The 23,731-nt window shown below is 41.2% G+C and overlaps 1 protein-coding gene across 10 annotated transcripts in view; it reads right to left on the bottom strand.

Annotated features, from left to right (window-relative positions):
- cacna1da (calcium channel, voltage-dependent, L type, alpha 1D subunit, a) overlaps positions 1 to 23,731 on the bottom strand; it is a 64,556-nt gene that overhangs the window by 13,913 nt on the left and 26,912 nt on the right. For 3 of the 10 annotated variants that reach the window (XM_086199565.1, XM_086199566.1, XM_086199567.1), the window contains exons 9-34: positions 22,744 to 22,913; positions 20,209 to 20,283; positions 18,895 to 18,982; positions 18,259 to 18,285; positions 17,753 to 17,913; positions 17,176 to 17,401; positions 16,866 to 17,073; positions 16,481 to 16,601; positions 15,659 to 15,746; positions 15,508 to 15,538; positions 15,269 to 15,423; positions 15,051 to 15,180; positions 13,408 to 13,467; positions 13,270 to 13,329; positions 11,840 to 11,946; positions 10,972 to 11,059; positions 10,782 to 10,889; positions 10,634 to 10,686; positions 10,405 to 10,551; positions 9,664 to 9,865; positions 9,245 to 9,403; positions 8,437 to 8,547; positions 6,960 to 7,043; positions 1,898 to 1,930; positions 871 to 999; positions 51 to 116 (exon numbers count right to left, since the gene is read on the bottom strand). In XM_086199565.1, the coding sequence (XP_086055691.1) occupies positions 51 to 116; positions 871 to 999; positions 1,898 to 1,930; positions 6,960 to 7,043; positions 8,437 to 8,547; positions 9,245 to 9,403; positions 9,664 to 9,865; positions 10,405 to 10,551; positions 10,634 to 10,686; positions 10,782 to 10,889; positions 10,972 to 11,059; positions 11,840 to 11,946; positions 13,270 to 13,329; positions 13,408 to 13,467; positions 15,051 to 15,180; positions 15,269 to 15,423; positions 15,508 to 15,538; positions 15,659 to 15,746; positions 16,481 to 16,601; positions 16,866 to 17,073; positions 17,176 to 17,401; positions 17,753 to 17,913; positions 18,259 to 18,285; positions 18,895 to 18,982; positions 20,209 to 20,283; positions 22,744 to 22,913 (2,887 nt within the window). The remainder of the gene's footprint in view (positions 1 to 50; positions 117 to 870; positions 1,000 to 1,897; positions 1,931 to 6,959; positions 7,044 to 8,436; positions 8,548 to 9,244; positions 9,404 to 9,663; positions 9,866 to 10,404; positions 10,552 to 10,633; positions 10,687 to 10,781; positions 10,890 to 10,971; positions 11,060 to 11,839; positions 11,947 to 13,269; positions 13,330 to 13,407; positions 13,468 to 15,050; positions 15,181 to 15,268; positions 15,424 to 15,507; positions 15,539 to 15,658; positions 15,747 to 16,480; positions 16,602 to 16,865; positions 17,074 to 17,175; positions 17,402 to 17,752; positions 17,914 to 18,258; positions 18,286 to 18,894; positions 18,983 to 20,208; positions 20,284 to 22,743; positions 22,914 to 23,731) is intronic. The other 7 variants (XM_086199568.1, XM_086199571.1, XM_086199570.1 and 4 more) reach the window with 7 other exon arrangements.

The raw sequence follows: 23,731 nt of genomic DNA, 5'->3' as shown, positions 1-23,731 counted from the left end.
GTAAAATTTGCTCGGAGGAAAAACTGTTTAAATCAGGTTTAGTTACCAACCTGCATGCCAATGACAGCATAGATGAAGAACAGCATGGCTATCAGAAGAGCAACATATGGAAGAGCCTTTAGGGGGGAAAGTAGATAAAGTTGAAGTTGGCAGACTTCTTTAGTCACAGATGCTGTTTTCCACAAAACCGGTGGAGGTTCTTGAACTGGTGCTGTTTCAGATGTTCTGATCCCTGGTTGTGTCTACCTAACCAGCTTGTGTTGACAAGAGTTTTGAGCTGGATTATTGTGTCATGGACAGAGGGTGAAGTCACACACCTACATGGAGCTGATTCTACATCTTCATGCCAACCAGGGTTAAGACTAGATATTTGAGACGACTGAAACCAAATCATATACTCCAATAGATGATGGCAGAGATTTTCAAAGTGTGAGTTTGGACTCAAGGGAACCGTTTCATCTGAGGCTCAGTGAATCGAGGTGAGAGAACACGATCTATTCATTTGGCTCAAGATAAGTGAAGAAATCCAGTAGTTTGAGGACAATTTTGTATTGTTTTGCACATTTAGGCTATCTAGAATAAACAGTTGACTGTCATACTAGTTGACAGTCATTGGGATCAAATGATATCAAACTATAAGTAATGTGATGATGAGTTAATTCTTGGTGAAAATATTCACAAATGGGCCCAAAATTGTTATGTAGTGTGAATGATTTAACACTATAGCTACTACAGGACAAAAAGAACTCAGATTCTTTACAGATATTCAGCAAGTTCATCATCCGTGACTCATTTGGTCCATTAGAGCAAGTCAACGCCTACATCTTTAATTCCCTGCAGATGGGGTTGGATTAAATGATTGTACCTCACCTGGAAGGATTTGATGAAAGTCCAAAGGAGGGTGCGAATGCCTTCCCCTCTGCTGAGGAGCTTGACCAGGCGCATGACTCGGAAGAGACGAAAGAAGGTGATGGAGATGCGAGCGCTGTCCTCAGTGTTCTGTGAAGACACCATCCAGCATCAGGAGAGGAAGCGACAGACCAGTGAATGTAGTGAATGCAGAGCCCCTGGCTGTGCTTGATGGGAGGATGAGTTCTGAACTGGATACATATGAGCTGTGAAGCAGCATTGCATCTTTATATCATACAAAACCAGTCCTGAGATGATTTGAAAAATTAAGTTAAGTTGAACAGCACAAACTGTGTATTTCTGTAGACGTCTAATCAAGGATAAATGCAGTGCAGCTGCAGCTGATATGTTTCTGTTGGTCTGAGTCCAAAGCACTGCCAGGAGCCCCCTCACTGTACAGACCTACAAGGAGAGGAAGCAAGGAGGCAAGCATGCTGGAGAAACCCTTGCCATACTTGACAGGACACATCTGCACAAGCATGGCACCCTCAGTCCAGAGTCACTGCATGCGGAGTCACAGTGGGACCAACCCCAACAGGTCGGCCAGGAGGTTTACAGGTCACAGCTGGGTGACCTGATCCAAGGGGGGAGGAGGGGGGGAGTCATCCATGGGTCACTACCCCACACAAGAGTGGAAGCAGAGATCATGTAGCAGTGTCAACAGTACAAACGTGAGGAGCGGCCCAAAAACAGCTCCCGCCTACCAGGACACACAGCGTCACGTTTGAGTGACACACATTTCTCAAAAGAAATAACTCCAAAGGTTTAGGAAAATGTAAAGCACATTTTGAGGATATATGAACCAACCAAACAAGAAGGAGAAATCAAAATCAAAATGGAAACCTTAACATGAGAACAGAAATGAGGTTGAAATAAGCGATAGATCCAAGAGGGTGAGGTAAGAACAGAACAAGAGGAACAGAAAAAGACCAAACAAAGAAATGCAAATTGTGGCCCTGACAGAAGGGGGTGGGGGCAAGCATCTTACCCCCTGTTCATCCACCTGAGGAGTCTCCGTTGGCTTTAAAATCAAAGACCTGTATTAATGACTTTTTCAGAGGCCGCAGGTCTCACAGACACAGGGTGGACACTTACACATCACATTTATAAAGGATTTATCAAATGCCAGTCAAGACATAGACAGAACATAATCACTACTGCACCACCTTACACTGTCTTATTGTTGTACTATGACAGAGACAGACACTGACATCCTACTGTATCAGTCTCTGCACATTAAGGACATAAAGACAAAAAAAAAAACAACATTGCAAAAGACTGCCACAGAACAAGTTTACAGCTTAACATTCCTACTTGGACATCACATTAGCATGTCAGACTGACAAACAACACTTACTATAAATCCTAAGTAACATGTAAGACTAGGACACAACTTTATCGCTCCCCGGTGTGATGGTTATAACTAATGAGATTAAATGGATTTCATGGTTGAGATGCTTGGTGAGATTTAGACAATGAAATTAATATCGTGAAAAACTGTGCTGCTACCATACCCTTGGCTAATTATGAACCTTTTCCTGTTTGTACTCATATCAACATGTGACTTGACAAAAATCACACATGGTTTGCATTTAAAGAACGCACCAACATTTTAGGAAATTCACTTGTTTTGCGTCATCAAACAGATAAAAGTTGAGGATTTTGGTTTGTCCGGATGCGGTCCGCCTACTACAAAGATGACTATGATTAGCAGCATTTATTTTGTCGGCTGACATTTTGAGGTGCTGCATGAAATCACTGCCCCCCAGCAGGTTTGTCAGAAAAGTAGTTCTGGCTGGGTCTGATTCTTAAATGATAGTTAACCTGTGATTTTGACAAATGTTATGCACAAAACTAGTTCTACTAATGCAGGCATAGACTGTTTTGGAGGAAAAGTATCGTTGATAGCTTTCGATTGAGGTATGCTAACACTTCCAACTCACTACCATTTATTGTGCTAAGCTAATTAGCAGTGAGTTTGTCTCGGTGGGTGTCAGCTCGACTACTGCTGACATGGGTGAGAAGGCTATCCATGCATGTCTGGCTCTTAGGAGGATGGCAAATAAGTGTATTTCCTAAAAACTGGCTTGTTCCATTTAGTGGCATTCATCAAAAAAAGTAGATGGGTTAAATGTAACATAGCTAATTTGAACCATTTTTTTTAAAAACATTGTTTGGCTGAAGTAAAAAAAAAAAAATGCTTGCTGACCGAAGAGAGATTGAACATAGAAAAATGATTTAGATAATACCATCACTCACACACGTCTGCACCCATACGCAGTCACTGCTTGCAATTCATGTTGTGCACATTCAGCGAGCATTTGCACACACAGTCCAGGTGCAAATTAGAAACAGGAGCATCAATAATAGTGGTGGTTTGATTGAACTGTAATGATAATGTGATTTTACTGCAAAAGAATGGGATTACTCAGGCCTATCAGAAGGCAGTATCAGCACTGAAAACATACTCCAGACAGATATGGCTTCATTGAAATCCCTCAGCGCAATGATTCACAATCTGTCTGTATGAGGTGCAGAATGAGCAGAAATGATCAATTAGCTTGAGGAGGTTCTTTAGGTAATCCTGGCCACAGCATTTATGGAGCATGCGTTCAGCATTGCCATATTGCTGGGGGAGCATAGCACGCACACGCAAGACATTTGGATGATGAGGGGCAATCGGTGAACTCATCGCAATGCAGCAACATCATGCACGTCAGCGGTGCCCTGCAAACAAAACTGCCATAGCAGGGCGCTCTCACAGTCCGGTGCAGAAAGAGGTGATTGAAGGACAGAGTGAGAAACGGGGGGGTGGGGGGGAGGGGGGGGACGGGGGACGGGACCACCAGAGGCAGATCCTGGGACGGAGAGTCAAACCAGACAGAATGAATCACTGAGGTGAGAGAAGGTTTAAGAGAAAGAGAGGAGAGTTGCTGCAGAAGTGTTCATGCACCTGACTGGAGTCTACACACCTGCGCTACACATGAGCTCCATTCTGAGCTTTAAGAGCTCACTACAGGAAGACAGAACAAAACACAGAGACAATCACTCACAGAGACACAAACACAAGATCATCAAAGAACCTCAATCTCAGCAGCATTAAACCGCCATCAGAGTCGCTGCACACAAATCAGCACCAAATTCGTGTCTCGTAAAGTTTTAGTTGACAGAAGCTTACCTGAATACTGCATGGTAAATTGAAGTGGGATTATTTTAGGGATGCACGACATTGGATTTTCTTAGAATATCAAACTTATTTTTGCAGAATTTAGTAAATATTTGTCTATGTTATCTGTATAAAACAAGTACATTTTGTACACATGTAAATATGGTAATGAAGTAAAGCTGTTCTCTTATTTTATCTAGTAAGCCCCTTAAATTATATATTGTTTCTTGTTTACTCATCCTTAATGCTGTATAAAGTAAATCATATAAATATCAGTCATTGGGCCGAAACCCATACACTTAGAAAAATGAGCAATAAGTGTCGATATTATCGTGCATCGCCTATTTCTTTCGTTTGAGAACCATAATTGTAGCTTAACTTTAGTAAAAATTGTATGTCAGGGAAAAAAAAAAAAGAGGTTTGATTTACATCCAGGTTACTTTGTGACTTGATCTGTTTTCCCTCATTTTGATGCTTTACATCAGCCATGTGACGGCCTACACAACTTTAAGGAGAAATAGTGATTAAATCGCAGTCTGATCGAGCTTCAGCGCAGATGATGGACCTTAATGTTGTGTAGGGACATTTTCCAAGCAGCTCTGAGCTCCAGGGCCATTCTGTCTGGAGGTAAAGATTGAAGAGGAAAGGGCAAACTTCACAAGGCTCTATGGAAAAAACTGACCGGAGGAGAATGGAGCGGGTGGCCAAGTGCCATCTGTGAGAGGTGGGACATGGACAGGATGTTACGTAATGAGGTGAATGGCTGACGCTTCCCAGCATGCATTTGGAGAGGTCACAGTGGTCAGGTGACTAGTAACTAAATAAACACACGACTCATGACTGGAATGCATAAAGGCAAGCAACAAGCAATGGTTTGAACCAACAAACCCATTGTAGATCAGCTGATACAAATGACTGAATGGTACAGTCTAATATCTGGTCAACTACTACATGCAATGCAAACCAGAGTTCCATCTCACAAGAAAAGTCTTGTGAAATCAAAATCATGTCCCAACATACCAAACACACATATATCTACACTACACACATACTAAAACATACAGCACACCCTTAAGTACACATACACATATAAAACACACATGCATAACAATAAATAACACACACACATACACACACACATACACAAATTTAAACAAATCTTGTTTAAAACACCCATGCAGGCACACACACATTGGAACACAAACTGAGAAAACACAGAAAACATGAAATATATCTCCAGAAAAACAGCACTGCAGCTCAGACATGAGAGCACTCAGGAGGGTGGGGGGCAGGAGGATGGGGGAGGGGGGCGCCATCACTATGTATGACATCAGAAGTACAATCTTCACCATTAACTGGTGGGTCCCGGGTCCTCTTGGCGTTTGCACTACAAATCTCAGTATCTTTACTAGTTTTGTGCCACTTTAATTCATATTTTTGGGCTCAGTTTTAACATACAAATGCACCGTCAACAATATGATTACCTCCACAACAAAGCTACGCTAACTTGTTTGTTAGCTAGACGTCTCAAAACTAATAGAGGGATGTTGATAAAAAAAAAAAATATGGAAAGACGGTTAATATTACAAAGAAAAAGTGATTAAGTTGGGGATCACGTTGTAGATCTTGTTCTGGGTCACTGGCAGGATATAGCATTCGCCGTATTCTCCTGGACACATTCCCAACATCATTCAACTCATTTCAAGATCAGGAAATTACTAGATAACAGTTGGGGAGTTGCACGCTGCAACCCCTCATCTTTGTGTCAGTTTCTTTTTCTGTGCAGAGCCAAACCATGAAGATTTTGTTTGGGGTTGATTAAACTGGAGATCCTCAACTATCAAAGCTTCGTAATTTTAAAAGTGACTGAATTTGATCAACACTAAACTGAGCTAAAAATGATTTATGTGTCGCTAAAGAGTCAAACACCCAAGTCAGTACATCACTACATTACTGATTTAGTTGTTAATCCATTCGCACTGTTGGGGTGGGGGTGGGGGGTCCCGAAGATAAAGTTGTTATCAACAACAGGTTACACACAAACAACATTCCTGTTCATTGTCATACTTGCCTCTACAAGTTTCTATGGAAACAAAATGAACAAAAGTAAGAATTAGACAACCACACCTGAACCAGACGCAGGGCTTCAGTTTACAAAAGAAAGACAATTATTAGCGGCATGTTCTTTCACACAGTTTGTCATGATTCCTGCAACAAACATTCCTGCACTGAAACATGTTGAGCACCAGACATGAAGCAGCTTCAAGGTAACCGCTGACACAGATGCAGCAGTAGAAACAGTCGGTAGGACAAAAATTCAAGTCAAACTGAAGCTTTACGGGAGATGCTGATGGCACTTTGATCCTGCCTGTTCACGGTGATTTAGTAAACCAAAACACAGGAGATTAGGATGAAGTAAAACGGTAGATGATAAAGCAGCCAGCATATTTGAGGATTCACTAAAAATAAAGCAAGATTTCTGTTCCAGAAAAAAATTATTCGTCGTTTTTGTTTGCTTTATTTGTTGTATTCCTTCTTTTGCTTTTTCAGTTTTTTTTCACTGAAAGAAAAAAATTGAAACTGGTTATATTGAACTGCTCAAAATTCACACAGAATGGTCATAATAATAATAATAAAAAAAATTCCAATTAAATAAAAAATTCAGTTTTTTGATGTAGCACTTGTCAAAACAGGCTTTACAAAGTGCCTCATAGATATAAAATCTAAATATACAAGACATGATGTATCATAGTTAAAAGGAATAGGAAGCAAGGCAATAATGTATTTTTCAAGGAGAAAATAGAAACAAATCTATCAAATGTCGAGTGATGCTCCCGTAAAGCTTCAGTTCAATTTAAGAGTTGATAGAAAAGGGAGTACTTACATTAACTTCAGTGATAGCAATATCAACGACGCTACCAACAACAATTAAGGCATCAAATGTGTTCCAAGCATCAGCGAAATAGTGCTGTTGTTAATGAACGACATGATGTGAGGGTGAAGATGGCAATGAGAGGATGGGGGGGGGGGGCAGAGTAAGACAGATGAGAGAAGAGAAAAGGAGGAGTGGTAATGAGCCAGAGGAATTTAATGAGATGATGAGAAGATGAAAGAAAAGGGAGAGGAAAAAGAGAAAAGTATTAAAAGAAGTAGAATAAAAAGTAGGAAACCTCAGTCCTGCCACTGAGAGCTGCAGAGTGGGCGGAAGGAGTAGGAGGTGCCGGCGCCGGTTAGATGTTACTTACATCGATCTCACTGAGAACAATGTCTACTATGCTGCCAATCACAACCAGGGCGTCGAACACATTCCAGGCGTCTCCAAAATAGCCCTGAGTGAGGTTGAGTGAGTGGTAGGCAGGTAGGATCGGCAAAAACAGAAGGTCTTTACTCTCATTACGACATTTAGAACCATTAACGCTGGTATTTCAAAACACAGAACTGTTGAAGGGCTCGTGAATACATTGAAATGCCATATAAAGATTATTTTTTGAGCTGCAGAGATCTAGATCTGCACCCAAACTGTTAACGTTACAGGGACGAGCACTGCTGCCAAAAAACTTGACAGACAGTGAGGGCTATTTTAGGACAAGGTCTGCACTGCACCCCACACTAGTCTCTTACTAGCATCCTGTCCTTCTTCGCTACAAAGAGCTGTTGGCCCAGCAGTCATGTCGAGGAGGAAGAGGAACAAATCAGCATTCAGACATTCACACGTGCTTCTCTATACAAAATGCAAATATAGATCTATGTCAACACAGACGGGTGACAAATTAGGAAGAAATCCAAAAATTATAAAGTGTCCCTCTAAGGTTTTGGCCCAGTGGAAGCTGGAGAACATACAGTATATTCCAATACTAACTTGAAAAAGACAATATTCTATTGAGTAAACAGCATTTTCTGGTGACCTTAACTTGAATAGTCATTGTCTGAGGAAGTGATTATTGATTGAATTAAGATTGTGTGACACATGCGGCAGTCAAACTGCTTCACGACACGGCTTCAGTCTCCAGCCAGTGTTCGGCTAGAAGCTGCATCATCAGTGAGAAATTTTTCAAAATATGCCAAGTAGCAACATGACAGAAATGGTTTCAGGTCAAATTTTATATGGAAAATCTCAAATGTACTGTAGAGCACAGAGGTGTAAAGTGGGTGTGTGTCTATGAGAGTATGAAATACTATATAAGAAACTCATGGAAACACCTCAAACGGAATATTGTCTTATCTATGGCTCTGAGGGGCCATGTGCATATGTACACTAGGTTTTGTAGGTTTTTCTCTTTCCTTTGACACCCGTCTGTTTCCTTTGTGTGTGTGTGTGTGTGTGTGTGTGCGCGTGCGCGCGCGTGTGTGATATAACTCACCCTGGGTTTGAATGCAATGAGTTTAAGAACCATTTCCACAGTGAAAACAGCAGTAAAGACCATATTGAGAATGTCCATTACGTAGTTAAAGAGTGCCGACTGGCCGTAGTGCTGAGGAACACAGAGGGAGAGATGCAGGAACAGAGTACTGTGTTAGTATAACATTGAGTTCTTTGTAATTAGAAGAAAATACGCAGTAAGCATATTAACAAGCCCGTTTTGAAAATCGGATAAATAAAAAGAACAGATCTGGGTGTTAAAAAGAACGTGATAAAAGTGAAAAGTTGTCAAGAAATAAAGGAAAACGTGAAAGCTCAAAATGAGAATTCTTACCAAGTTTTAGTGGATCACATCGACTTGCTTATAACTTCATTTGACTCAAATAAATGGTTTTCAACCCAGCAGTCCAAGTCGTTTTTTTAAATTGATTTTTTTTTTACGTTAAATAAACAGTGGGACAAAGGCAAGCCGACAGACAAATTTCGAACCTTTTTTGGATTAAAGGGAAAGTTCCCAGACAAAAAGGGAATTTTCAATAATAATACTGCGTGCTCGCCCTGGTGCTGATGGAATGTCGGGTAAAGATTTTAAACAACAAAACCCTGCACTGCAGCAGTTTTTTGTGGATTGAAAAACTTTATCCAAACTTCCATCAGCATGGCGGTGAGGAGAAGATTACTTCATTCTCATTTTTCTGAGTGAACTTTCTGTTTAATTCAATGTTTCTATCTCCTACAGATGTGGAGAAATAAAGGATTTAAATTGATGTTGACAAGGTCATCCTGTTCTAGGTGTCATCCGTTCTTACCTGCACAGCCAGGCAGAGTGTGTTGAGCATGATGAGCACAAACATGATGTACTCAAAGCCGGTGGAGTTCACCACGTACCAGAACTTGTACTGGTACGGGTTCTTAGGTATGTACCTCCTCAGAGGACGAGCCTTCAGAGCGTACTCCACACACTGACGCTGCACACAGACACAACAACATGGATTGACTCTCAAGCCGAAAAAGAAAAATTGGTCGCTGTTATTTGAATCCAACAAGGAAAATCATGATGAGGAGAAAAGAAGCAGCTGGCGACTCCACATGACAGATCATGTGACGTCCTCCCTCACTCAAAATGTTGAAAACAAAGCAAAAAACAACAAGGTCTGATTACACACACACACACACACACACACACACACACACACACACACACACACACGCTTTCCAAAGTTCTGACCTGGTTCTTGTCAAGTTCACAGTTTTTGTACTCTTTCTCTCCTTGTTCCTGAAATGTGACGATCACAAAACCTACGAAGATGTTCATCATGAAGAAAGCGATAATGATGATATAGATGATGAAGAAGATGGAGATCTCCACGCGGTAGTTGTAAATGGGACCAAGGTTCTCCCTGTTGGAGTCGATGGCCTTGTATAGCAACCTGGGAGAGAGAGAGAGAGAGAGAGAGAGAGAGAGAGACATCTCATGTCTGAATCCATCCATCCATGCATTTTCTAATGCTTATCCTGTTAAGGGTTGCGGGGGGGGGGGGGGGGGGGGGGCTGGAGCCTATCCCAGCAGCCTTTGGGCAAGGGGGTCCATCACAGGGCCAACACATAGAGACAGACAACCATTCACACTCACAGTCACACCTACAGTCAATTTAGAGTATCAATCAGCCTCGTCCCCTCTTGATGTCTTTGGACTGTGGGAGGAAGCTGGAGTACCAGAGAGAACCCACACAGGAACAGGGAGAACATGCAGACTCACACAGAAAGATCCCGTGCCCGAGCCGGGGCTCGAACCTGGAACCTTCTTGCTGTGAGAAGACAATGCTAATAACTGCACCACCGTGCCGCCTCTCATGTCTAAATATACATAACAAACCTGATTTAAATGTTGATTCAATCTGAAGTTTTTACTTTGACAAATCACATTTGTATAGTTTTAATCGAGGTCGTGTGAGTGTGTGAGTCTTACGCTGGCCAGCCCTCAAAGGTGGACACTGTGAACAGCGCCATCATGGCCATGAGGACGTTATCGAAGTTGAAGTCACTGTTGTGCCACAGTCGTTTGTGGATGGTCGGTTGGTTCACGTCTCCATCTTTATACAGGATGTAGGTGCCTCTGAGGAAATGACATCACTCATTAAGGTTCGGTCCTAAAAACAGATCATTTGCTGTCGAAGTACAAGACAAACTAAACTAACTTGCACTCCTCCGGGCTGGACTTGGCTTCATCCGTGCAGCGGTAGAACTTTCCCTGTGGAGGAACACTCATCGTTTTCATACTGATGATGCATAAACTAATGAAATGTCTTAATATAGCTCTGTGTGCTGTTTTAACCTCATGCTGACCTTAAATAGCTGCACACCGATGCAGGCAAACATGAACTGGAGGAGAGTAGTGACAATCATGATGTTGCCGATCGTCCTGATGGCCACAAACACACACTGCACCACGTGCTGTTACAAAAAGATACACTTGTTTAGATTTCCTTCATTTACATAGGATTGTGGTAATGAATGTAGACTTGTTGAACAGCACCTTCAGGCCTTTGGCTCTGTTGATCGCTCTCAGAGGTCGCAGAACACGAAGGACCCTGAGAATCTTCACCACCGAGATGGCGGAGGACCTAAACGATGGAAACAAATGTGTGAAGCTTCACTTTACTGGGAACACTGCATCCTGATTTATGCCTCTGTGTCTTACTGCATTTAAAATGTATAAAAGTGTGTGCTGCTTCCACTCTCTGGAACTCACTCCCCAAAATGTCATTCGCCATAATCAGAAATCCCTAAAAAAAAAAATGCTTTTTTTCAAAAGTGCTTCCAATCCCTAACTTCTCTTGACTTGTGGTTTTAGCATCTCGAAAAGCACAAGGTTCCATGTTTTACATATTTTACATTATTTCACATTCCATCCATCCATCTATTTTCTACCACTTGTCCTGTCGAATTAGTCTGTGTTTTTTTTTTAACTGTTAAACAGTTAAAAATTTATTAGGGCATGAATAGAGCAGGTCTACAATCATACCCTTTTAATGTAATACCTTTTTTTTAAAGTTGACATGTCTAAACATATGATCCTGCTAAAAAAAAGTATTTTGTGAGATGGAATGAAATTTCCACCAGGTATCCCTGTGATGTCATGAAAATAGGAGGGAAGTGAGGTCACATTGACCTCTGACCACAATCTTTTCAGATCATCCTTGAGTGCAAGTGGACATTTGTGGCAAACATGAAGAAATTCCTGGAACTGGCCAGACAGATGGACGGACCTGAAAACATACAGGAACGACTCCAACCCTCGGCTCTGCAGCTCCGATGCATAAAGAACAAACTTTTAATAAGCTGTTGCATCTTTGCTGTTTGTAAAACAATAGGCAGGGAAACGTGTCTGTAACTCTACTCACTGTATGCCAAAGGAGACGAGGGAAACTCCCACCACTAACAAGTCCAGGAGGTTGAAATAATTCCTACAGAAGGCTCCTTTGTGGAGAAAAGCTCCGTACGTCGTCATCTGAGGAGAGGATGGAGGAAGTCAGAGGAGCAACTGATGGAGCAAAACACACACTTCCTCCAACGCACACTACAAACACATACAAACTGATTAACTTACACCCCTCAGAGGACACAAACACACACACACACACACATACACATAGTGCTAACATGTTAAATAGCAAAAACATTGTGTCATTCATACTGCACTCCTACACACTTTTCTCCACTCTTATAGATCACTCTGATTCGGGGTGGCGAGCTCAGAGCGGTGAAACAGGATTCTAAATCTACCCTCGCCACCCCCACGGCCCTTAATTACATGAATGTAGTAGTAAGTCATTCATTTCACAATCTACTATGGGATGAGGCAATAAAACATGCATTTTGTTGCCATGAGATCAGGGATCTTTACTACCTGCAAGAGCTCTAGTTATAGTGATTGGAAAGTGAAAATGGCCTTACTGTCACATTCATGTAGACCGTTTAGCTTAAAGCACATTCCATCATGTTCTTTAATAGTTCAGAATAAGGGACGGCAGCTCCCAATTAAAACTTCAGAGTTCAGCAGGCAGAGAAGAAAAACCAGCCAAAATAACTCGTCTCCAAATCATAAAAGTGAAGGATTCATTTTCCAAGTGCATGTAAATGTGGAGCCCCGCAGAGATGTAGAGGTAAGTGCTAACGAAGAGCATGTAAATGGAAATGACAACAGCAGCAGACTCAGCAGGTTGGTGCCCAAAATGACTGCAGAGATGCCTCCACATTTCTATGCACTCAGTTAGGGAAAGCAGACTGAACCATGCTCGGCGGGAACATGGTTGGTTTTGCCCCCTCTTTTATGGATAATCTGAAAAGCAGTCAGTACGAGAAGCATGGAGTTAGCTTTGACTGGAGTCGACTTTGAGCAGCTCCCTGAACAATGGCCGCAAACTCCACTTCAGCCAATGCTCAAACAATGTCTGAACAGCCCGTTAAAATGTGTTGCATCGCACAGCTGACATCATGTCCTACATATCTGCATCCTCAAACTCATTTCAGCGATGACTGCCCCCGATGATGTGACACCCATGTGAGTAGAATGTAATGTTGATGTGATGTTTCCTTCCCCCAGTTCTTTCACGAGTCTAATTTGAACAAATCTTGTGTTTGCGTGTGCAAAGAAGCAACTAACAATTCCAATATCTTTTGTTTTTTGTTCTTTTTTTTTTTTTTTAAAAGAGGTGCCATGAAGAAAAAAGTAAAGAAGAGAAAGGAAACAAACAAGCCAGGTTGTACTGAGTGGCAGGTGACACACAAGGAGAGAATGCAGCAAGGCTCTCGTTGTCATTTAAGGGGTTACCTTCAATATGATCTCAAATGTAAACATACTAGTGAAGACATAATCTGCATAGCCTAGGACCTGGAAGGCAACGAGACGTTTGGAGTATTACTGGGGTGTGGTTAGTCACAGCACGGACAGGGGACACAGGACATTTACCTTCAAAACGATCTCAACAGTAAAGATAGCCGTGAAAGCATAGTCAAAGTAACCAAGTATCTGCAAAAAGCAACGTAGATGTTTAACAAAGACAGTTCATTGTGCAGCTTCATACATCATATGAGAACAAACTGAAAGGAAAACATTTGAAGTATTCTCTGGAAATCTGTGTAAACATTACACAGTAAAAGATTTGCAGCAAAAAAAAAAAAAAAAAAAATCATCCAGAGACTATTTCATACGGCACAAGCTTGTTTCACTTCGTATGCCAACCATCAAAATATGAATTTAATCATAGTAGTTCTAATCATCAGTGTGCAGTGGAAAAAATAATGAAACACAAAGATTATTGGTTCACTCACTAGACCGTACCGGTGCTTTTGATGTTTTAGCTCAGACAATGTAGCCTGTTTTCAATCAGTGCTCAAAAGCTGGAGTTACACTTCATGAGGAAACTAACACTTCAGTTGAAGAAGTTTGGATTTTCCGGAACCCAAACCCTGTTTCAGTATACTTACATATCATGTATGGACATCCTTCTTTTTTTTCTTTTTTTTTACTCATAGCAACTGTATTCATACTCTGTTATCATCCATTACGTATGCCTGGAACTGACTGATACTGTGTGTGCTTTAGAGGATTGATATTAGCCTTCATTATGGATAAAATCTGATGGAGCACAGGGTCACAACACTGCTACATTCCAGCCCACGTCAGCTCATGACCCAGTTATCCCCTTCTATGGATTATATTGGTAAATGTCATTCAAGGTGCCTTTTTAAAGCTACTTCAGTCTTCTACTAACTCCTTCTTTACATGCTGTAATCGATTGAATAAATGTAATTTCTGTCGTCATTTTTGCCGACTCTCTTCTGACTCTCTCTACCCTGAACTCGCATACCACTAAATTAAATTTACTGCAATTGTTATCATCATTTGTACTGTTTTTATTGGACAAAATCGCTCCTGACTGAATATGCTTTTTAGCACTGATTGAAACAATTCTTGATAATAAAAAAACACACAATATGATATCACAGATTTATTCATATCAGTATTCTGCTCAGCGCTACCTGAAAAAATATAGTTCACACATTTGTCCTTGTGTCCTGATAGCAACACTCTATGCTTGAGAAACTGCAGCTAATGCAAGCTTCCATAAAAGGACTGGAAGTGATATTTGTGAAATATGTCCTGATGCCAAAGAGAAATGATTTACAGCGACAACTGTTTTCCTTTTGACATCTTAAGAGAAAAAAATGATTCACAGTACAAAAATATCGTACTTGAAGTTACTTTTCTGACATACTTAAAAACAACATCAACAAAAAAAAACCCCACTTGTTTCACTTACTGTAGTTCATCCAAGACAGAGATCACACAGCTTCCACTGTTCCAAATACCATATCACTATGAAATCAACTCGTGCTGTACATAGTTTTGCAAAGGAAGCAAGTTTTTTAAAAACGGCTAAAACATGCAAAACCACCAGTTCGGTCATTTTTTAGGACCACGCAACAAAAAAGTAGCGACGACGAATCGAGCTTAACTAATATCATAACTAGAAAATTAAAAATGTGACTCCACACACGGATCTTTGCTGAGAGCAATGAGCACTTTTTTGTGGAAAGTAGAAGACTTACAATATTGCGAGCTGAGAAGTTTCGGATGGGATCTTCAGCGGCGAGAGAGACGGAGCTGAGCATGATGAAGACCAGGATAAGATTGGTGAATATGTGGTGATTGATGAGTTTGTGGCAGAACACACGAAACCTGGAGCACAAAACAGAGCAAAGGATAGAGTGTTACATCAGTCTGCATGTCTCTATATGTGTGCGTGTGTGAGTGCGCATTTGCTTACGGGTTTGTGTTGCTGAAGATGAAAAAGGCACTTCCTTCCGGGATAGGAGTGATCTTCTCCTTCTTGACCAGGTCAGAGATGGCTGGCCGAGGCCCCGATGGAACTTCTGGGTCTTCCTCCTCTGCTGCCGTGTCGTCGTTGTCCTCCTCTTCATCCTAAAAGCAGAAGGTGTATAAAACTCCTCAGATGATATTAGATGCCTTGATAAATGCTCAGTGTTTGACAGAAATTACACACACCTTATCATCTTTGTCATCATCCTTTTTGTCCCTGTAATGAAAAGAGATATTCTAATGTCAGTACACAGCTGCTGCCATTCACCACCAAATATACTACAAAATTACTAGTTGTACAAGTATCTGTCGCAGAGGGTGAACAATTAACTCTTACCCTTTCTTATCTCCTTCGTCTGTGTTGAGAGACTCTGCGTCAGCCAAGTTGTCCACAGCGATAGCCAAGAAGACATTCAGGAGGATATCTGAGCAACGCGGTTAGTAAAGGAAAACGCTCTTGGTTCATTTTGTCAACAATAACTGCAAGAAAAATATTCGCTGACGGGCTACAAAAACAAAGCAAGAACAATTTATAATCATTCAAATACTACGACTATCACTATTGGAAAAATTTGACTAAAATGTCCCATTTTTGTCAACTAAAATGGAACTGAAACCCCCAAAATAAAAATGACTCATTTTACTGGAACGAACCTGAAACCCCGCCTCTTGCCCAATGTCAGCTGGGATAAGCTCCAGCCCCGCCGTGACATTTACAGATAAGCGGTATAGAAAATGGATGGATGGATAATAAAACGATGTCACATATTTACACGGCAGCAATGCTCAGAATTTCTAACTGCATCTAACTGCCAAAATGACGCCTGCAGCCCCCTGGTGGACCACAAAGGTACTTCAGGTGTCCTGCGAAGTCTTTAAAATGTTTAGCTCTGTAATTCAGTTTGATATAGCTGTTTGTGATTCAATACATCATGCAGATTCTGTCAAAATATTTTATTATCCATTCTCAGTAAACCAAGATACAGGTCTAACGATACACTATTAGCACTTCATATCCACTTTATTTTATTCTCATATACCCCATCACTGGTTTTAATGACCTCAAATGATCAGAAACTGGCCTGCAGCTCTGTTGATGGAGACTGGCTGAATTCAAATTAAAGGGCAGTATTAGATGTGCAGCTATGACAGAGGATACAGTTTCCACAGATGAAGAGGATGATGAAGTAAAAACACACGATCATCCCAGAAGAAGAAGGGCCTCCGTACGCCATGATGCCGTCATACATGACAGCGTTCCAGTCTTCTCCAGTCAAGATCTGAAGGGGTGATCATATTGTCAACAGTAGTTACAGCGACTACATTATCAGTATTTTGTCATCAAGATGGGAGAAATCCTTAGTTTCTGTTGTTTTTTAAATCCTCCCTAAATCTGTTTGTGCAAACACTTGTGTAACAGTACCACAGTCGCTGTGCTCTCGCTCTGTTTTCCAACTTAATGCCTGAATGAGCAAAGTTGAACATTTATGGCAGGTTTGAATATTTTAACAGTTCACCTGTTCGTCACTGCAGATCAAATTCACCTGAAACACAGTGAGAAGTGCTTGGGGAAAGTTATCAAAGGTGCTCCTCTTGGTCTGCGTCTCGTCAAAGTTGAACTTCCCACCAAACACCTGCATGCCCAGCAAGGAGAAGATGATGATGAAGAGGAAGAGCAGCAGCAGCAGGGAAGCGATGGACTTCATGGAGTTGAGCAGCGATGCCACCAGGTTACTTAGCGACTGCCAGTGTCTGGGAACAAGGGCAAAGCAAGAGAGGCCAGGAGAGTCAGGCGATTACTTGAAAGCAACACAATGCACACACATGCTCATACATAGCATGTTGTGGTCCTACCGTGTGACCTTGAAGATTCTCAGCAGGCGGACGCAGCGGAACACAGAGATACCGAGGGGAGACATGATTTCCAGCTCTACCAGAATGGTTTCGGTGATTCCTCCACAAACCACAAAGCAGTCGAAACGGTTGAACAGTGAAACAAAATAGGCTTGTAACCCCAGACTGTACATCTTCACCAACATTTCACAAGTGAAAAGGGCTAATAGCACCTTGTTGGCCACATCTGAAAGTCAGAAAAAAAGATTAAAAAGTTCAAAACAAATCATACATAATAAAATGAATGGTGAAGCAGGCTGACACACAGAAACAGCGTTGAGTAGTTGTTGCTGTTTAACAGTGCAGAATCCAAATGAAAAAGCAGCCAAGGGGGTTATTAGATGGGTGTTAATGTGTCTGGTTGGCTGTCTCAAGCAGAATTATGCATTTTAATGGTGGTTGATGACCCTCACCTATATACACACTGAAGACACAATTGAGGAGCATGAGACACACTTTCATTTGAAGAAATAAGAATACTCTAAATAGTTAGAAATGCCTTTATTGCGGCGAAAAAAAAAATACTGGCTGTTCATACCCTGCACTTGGGTGAGCCACAGAGGCTGATTGTAGTGCTCTGATGATATGGTGAGGGTGTTGAGGAACACCAGGATGATGACCAGCCAATAGAAAGGCACCGACTTGACGGCTAACCGGCACTTTCTGCGGCAGAATCTGTTCCAGCGGCGCCAGCGCCGACTGCAGGAGAGGACAGCGCCGTTGATATGAAGGATAAGATTAAGGCAGTCACATAGATTGTGTCCAAACAGAAGCATCTATAGATTTCATAGTTTAATAACATGAACAGCATCGAGGGAAAGTACTGATATATATTTTTTGCAAGTCATATTGTATAATAAATGACCTGAAAATACTGTGTAAAGCTATTTTCTAAAAATAGCTTTGAGTACATGCTGACTATAATAAAAGCTGATGATTTATCACCCTGAGTAAGTCTCATTAAAAATACAGTAAAATGACTGTATGATGGAATACAGGCACAAACTTCACTGTAACTATGCTCAGAGACACAAAGATACCGACCTGAACTTTGACTTTGAAATTTTTTGACTGAAAGAAAGAAAAATTAAATAGATAAGATTCAACATTATTGTACATGCTCAAAGTACAACATAACGTAGTTTTGCATCTACTGTAACTAGCGTGTAGTGTGTTGTATGTGGGGTGTACGTATAATATGAATAATAATGTAGTACAATTCCAGTTATGTAGATGACTGAGGTGATTGCTTGCTTTTAAAGGAACGTGTTACATTTTTTTGGAAATACACTTAGGTGCCATGCGACACAGCCCATCCACTGACATTAATTGTGCTAAGCTACAGAGCAGTCAGCTGTCTCTGAGGGTTTGTGTTCCCTAATGCACACAGAGAGGAGACTAGAGGACATCTATCTCCTTGACTGGCTCAGAAAATGTATTACCCAAAACGTTAACATGTTCCTCGAACATCAAGATCAAGAAAAAGTGATATTACAACGAAAGACGATTTATTTTACCAGAGAGTCAAAATGTAAAGAAACATTTAGCAACCAGCCAGCGATGTAAGCAACTGATATAGTTTCCAAACTGTGCGGAAATGTCGCACTTACACACATTTAACGTAGTAAAAGTGGAATTGTGTCGAAAATGCATGTCGTGAAAAGTCCTGCACATTCTCACCACAGAGGTCCGCAGCATGGGGTCTTCTCATCCTCCCCGTTTTGATTCTCCGTGTTCACAGATTCTGTTTCGCTGGCTGGAACGCTCGCTGCAGATGCAAATAAAGTAGGCATGTACAAAAAAAACAAAAACAAAACAAAGATTCATGTGTTCTAATGCAGCGGTACAGTTCATTCCAGATGGACCGGGTGCATCTCAGAGGAAGGAATTGAAAAAAGAAATAGACTGCAGAAAATATGTGCATCACAACTCTGGTGAACTGTTAGAATCTATAATTTATTGTTAGCATTAATTAATTTCAGAAGCTCCATAGACGGGAAGGCACTAAGAACTGTGGCTGTGCATCACTGTCATCGTCAGTATCATTTACCAAACACTGAAAGGGAGCTGACACGGGACAGCCAAGTGGACAGCTGCTGTTCGAGGGCTGACTGATACAGACAATGAGGAGCGGAGGGAAGAGATGGGGAGCCGGGTGAGGAGGACACAGCTCTCAAAGGCTGTCTCTGAAATGCTACACTCAAAGGACTGCCAGCGCTTTGGAAGACGGTGCAGACAGATGATGATTAACTGTGTGAAGCGTCTCAGTGCTTCAGCTCGTATGAGTGAGCGTGGCGCGTGTCGAGAGCGCATGCTGCTGCCGCTGCTTAGCTTAATGTAGACGTGTTGGCTTTGATTGCTGAGTGGTCGGAAAGCTCTCAGCTCTGAAAATAGTGCTGATTGCTGGAGTAATGATCTAGGTTTAGCCCTGTTTCCTACATTCATACTGAGCCCCATTTTGAAATGGAGCGTGGGAAGGAAATGGGGCGAGGCTGCTATGAAATGCTGCATTCTTATTCTATAGCGCACTCATTTCCTGGGTAGATAACAACTCTTTATTTATAAGGAGAGGAGTAAACAAAAAAAAGACAGTGACGCTCGGGCACAAGAGTTCACAAAACAGGAATGCACAGACTAGTGATGAGACATTACATTAGCCTACGGAGAACACACACTCGCTGTCAGTTAAGATGGAATGTTTGGGTTGCAGCTGCTCATTTTTTAGTGTTTTTTCCAAATGATGGAAGCAAGCAGCAGCATGGTGATAAATAATGACATAACACTTTTATATCTCTTAATAAAATAGCTTCAAGCGCAAGAGGTAGACAGTCTGCTCCAATTATTGAGTGAAAACTGCACAGATCAATCGGAGCAAAACACACACACACACACACACACACACACACACACAAACACACACAAACACACACATACATAAATATATATACGCACAGATACACAAGAAAAACACAGCAGGGAAACCACAGGATTTACCATGAGTGTCGGACGACTGGCTGAACCACCCAAACCTTCCTTTCTTCTTCTCGGTGAGGTCAGCCAGAGTCACCCCTTCATGTGTAATGCATGCAAGCCCATGCATTCAGACACAACGGCACAGCAGAGGGACATGAAGGGGAAAAGGGGGGGCAGAACGGGCTTCTATCAAAATAGGTCAGAGCAGACAAGCGCCACAGGACAACAACAGTATTCAAAATATCAATATCCAACAATGACAAGACCAGCGGGAGCCACGGGGGCTGCAGACACTGAGGAGAGCAGAACATGGAGAGCTGTTAGTCAAAGGTAGCAACTGCAGGTGACGAGGCCCTGTACTAACAGGCTACAGTGCAAATTAATGCATTTACATGTTAGCATGTTAGCAGGGGGCGTTTATCATTAACAGAGGCTGGGATGGATGTAGAAGAAGAGCATGGACCTGCCTCCTCGTTAAACAAAAAAATAGAAACTGCAATGTCTCTGTATTAGAAGTTGAAATAAAAGCCACGTATGAATGCATGTGAAGGACCAGTAACAGAGGCAACAACACAGGAACAGAGATGATGAGTGGACAAATGATGGCAGGAGAGGTCTGTATCAAGACGAGGCTTTTATTTCGAATTATCTTTTTGCCTTCCAACAATTATGAAAACAACATAATCAGGTTAAAACAATTATTGTGTCTGCTTCTGTTTTGGAATGACGCCCTCACTTTGGGATGATAGAATGAGAGCTTTTGGTTGACAAGAAAGATAAACAATAAGGAGCATTTAAGTGTTTCCAAAGTATCAATAAGTCAACGTTTGTGAAAGACACTTATTTGCAATCCTTCCTAGTAAGTCAAACAAGAAGATGGACAGCCCTCTCTCTTCCGTGTGCACATCAGGGAGCTGAGACCCATGGAGACCAGCTGACTGCTAGCTAGCTTAGCGCTATGAATGGACGCGCTGTGCTGCATAACTTGATCAGATTTCAACAAATGCGCTTTTCTCCAAAATAACCTTTTGCTTGCTTAAATAACATTTGTAAGTGAATTTGTTAATAGAGAAAGATATTGGAATTTCAGAGTCAGATTCATAGCCGGAACTACTTTCCTGAGTGGGTGTAGGGATTTCATGCAGCACCTTAAAACTTCACCCAACAAAATAGAACATGTATTGATGACTAGAAGACAATCCTCAAGCTAGTGTACTTGAACAAGAAGACAAAAAGGAGGAACTGAAGGCTTTGGAAGCTGAATGGTCGAGGCAGAAGTCTGCTAACACTTACCACCCACTTCCTTTGATTTTGCTAAGCTAACTAGTGGTCAGCCAGTCTCTGTGGGCCTCGGCTACTACAAGCTCAGGAGAGAAGGTCATCTATCTTCTTTTCTGGCCTTTGGGGAGGATGGTAAATAAGTGTATTTCACAAAAGTTTGCAGCTTCCTTAAAATAATCATGAACCCAATATTGACCAAATTATGTGGGATTGCATGTTTGTTTGTAATCCAACAGCCCTATTTTATGGAAATCGTAATGGGTGCAGAGATACTCCACTCAAAATACATGTTAAAGGTGAAGCAGTCATAGTTTCTCTGTTGTGCATCATGTGTGCTGCTTATATAAAGAGGATTTGGATTAAGTCTTCTGCTGCTCAAGTAATATGTTTTTTTCCTTCATTTTTTTTGCCTCCTCTGATAAGCTCCAGCGGTAGTCACACAACGTGCTCCACTTTCATCAGTGACATACATTTGGAGTGAAGATAAAAACAGTCCGTACCCTCAGCTTCAAATATTTTCAACAGTGTGTGTTTGTGGAACACATCTCTCGTGTTTGCATGACCAAGAAATCGTAACTATGGCAAAATTATTGATGAATTATTTGGCATTATTAAAGAAATGTTTCATCATTAACTGTATTCCGCTGTTAACTAGCATCTGCATATAATTAATCCTGTAAGTGATTTTTGTCAGTTTGCAAGATTAACTTTGAAAGGCTGAAAGTGAAAACACACCCATTTAAAATTTACATTAAGTACTATTGTGTATTCATATGTATTTGGTTGCGTAGACAACATATATATTTATGGTGGGTTTTCTTTCCCGGATAATTTTCAAAATATGATAAAAAGATGATAATCTTTTTGAAAAAAAAAAAACTTTTTATTTTGGCTAAATATGTCCTCACATTAATTACCAGTGAGTAAACAAAATGCAGAGCAGTGATTTTAATCTAGAGGTAGGAGTTGTTTTTTTCCCATAAGATAAATATGATCTTTTAGTCTGTGGCTACTGTGTTTACGGCCTTTGACACACCATGTTTTTTCTGGACTGCGAACTATTGCATTTCTTGGTTATATAAGAAAAAGGTCTCATTATAGTTGCTGAAATAACGGCTGTATTGAGCCAAAAATAGCATGTAGCGTTGCAGCCGCTGTCTTCCTTGAACAGTTTTGATTAGTTTTTGTGTTGAAGAGCACATGTAATGGGAACACAGCTTGGATATCTTAACCACAGGGTGTACGGAAGCAAGAGAGGTGGGAGAAGGTACGTACGGTTGCGTTTGCACTCCTCATCTGCCTCGTCCTCGTTGTCGGGGTCGATGTCTTCAGCCTGAGTGATCCAGTCCAGATAACCCTTCAGATCCTCCTCCAGCTGCTGCTTCTCACGCAGCTTCTGGAAGTCGCCGCGAGCTTTGGCCTTCTCTCTCTCCTTGGAGAACTCTCTGGTTTTCACAGAATCACACACAGACAAAAAGACAGAAGCATATAAATGATCAAAAACCTATAAAGAGAAATTTACTGTCACAGCAAAAAATAAAAAATCACACATAATGGAAACAAATCTGTGTTTCACTGAATAATCTCCATCAATAGGACATTTCAGGGCTTTTACAGTGAACCAACAAATTTCAGCATATTCCCGTTAGTTACTTAAGTTGGTTTCAAAGACAACCTTATAATGCATTGTGTGTTTTTCTGAAGCCTAGCCACTGGAGGGAGATGTACACCTTTTAAAGACAACATAAGACTATATTTAGAGTCCTACAGCGCTGCAGTAGATCCTTCGAGCGAGCATCTTAATCGTACAGAAAAGGCAATTCTGGTAGACAGATGGTCTCAAGAGACATGCAACACTGATGCAAGGATCTAAATTCCCAAATTATATTAAGGGAGTATAGAAACTATAGCATGAGGGATCAGAAGAGAGGTGTTAAATGTTCACATATAATGGTGGGACTGGCATTAATGAGGTGGACATTAACTGCAAAAATCAAAAATGTAGGAGGAACTATTCATCTGTGCTATGTTTGAAGCTGTGATGTGAAGGTAACGGAGTGTGTTCCTGAATGTAGTATTCCAAAGTGTAGTATTCCAATCTTAAAGGCCAAAAAAGGGGTTGCAATAGTGTCCGAGTTGATGATTATGTTAACTTTGCTGCCTTTTTTAAAAGTAGGCTCCACTGGCTTTGAGTTAATTCTACTGTAATACCCCACCCCCACTCCACAGAGCTGGGAAAGCAAACTGGGGTTTGAGAGAGCTT

Source organism: Aulostomus chinensis, chromosome 3 (assembly GCF_037954235.1).
Source record: "Aulostomus chinensis isolate RoL2024-O1b breed Wild chromosome 3, RoL_Achi_v1.0, whole genome shotgun sequence".
NCBI classification, from domain to species: Eukaryota; Metazoa; Chordata; class Actinopteri; order Syngnathiformes; family Aulostomidae; genus Aulostomus; species Aulostomus chinensis.
This window is presented reverse-complemented; position numbering and strand designations above follow the sequence as displayed.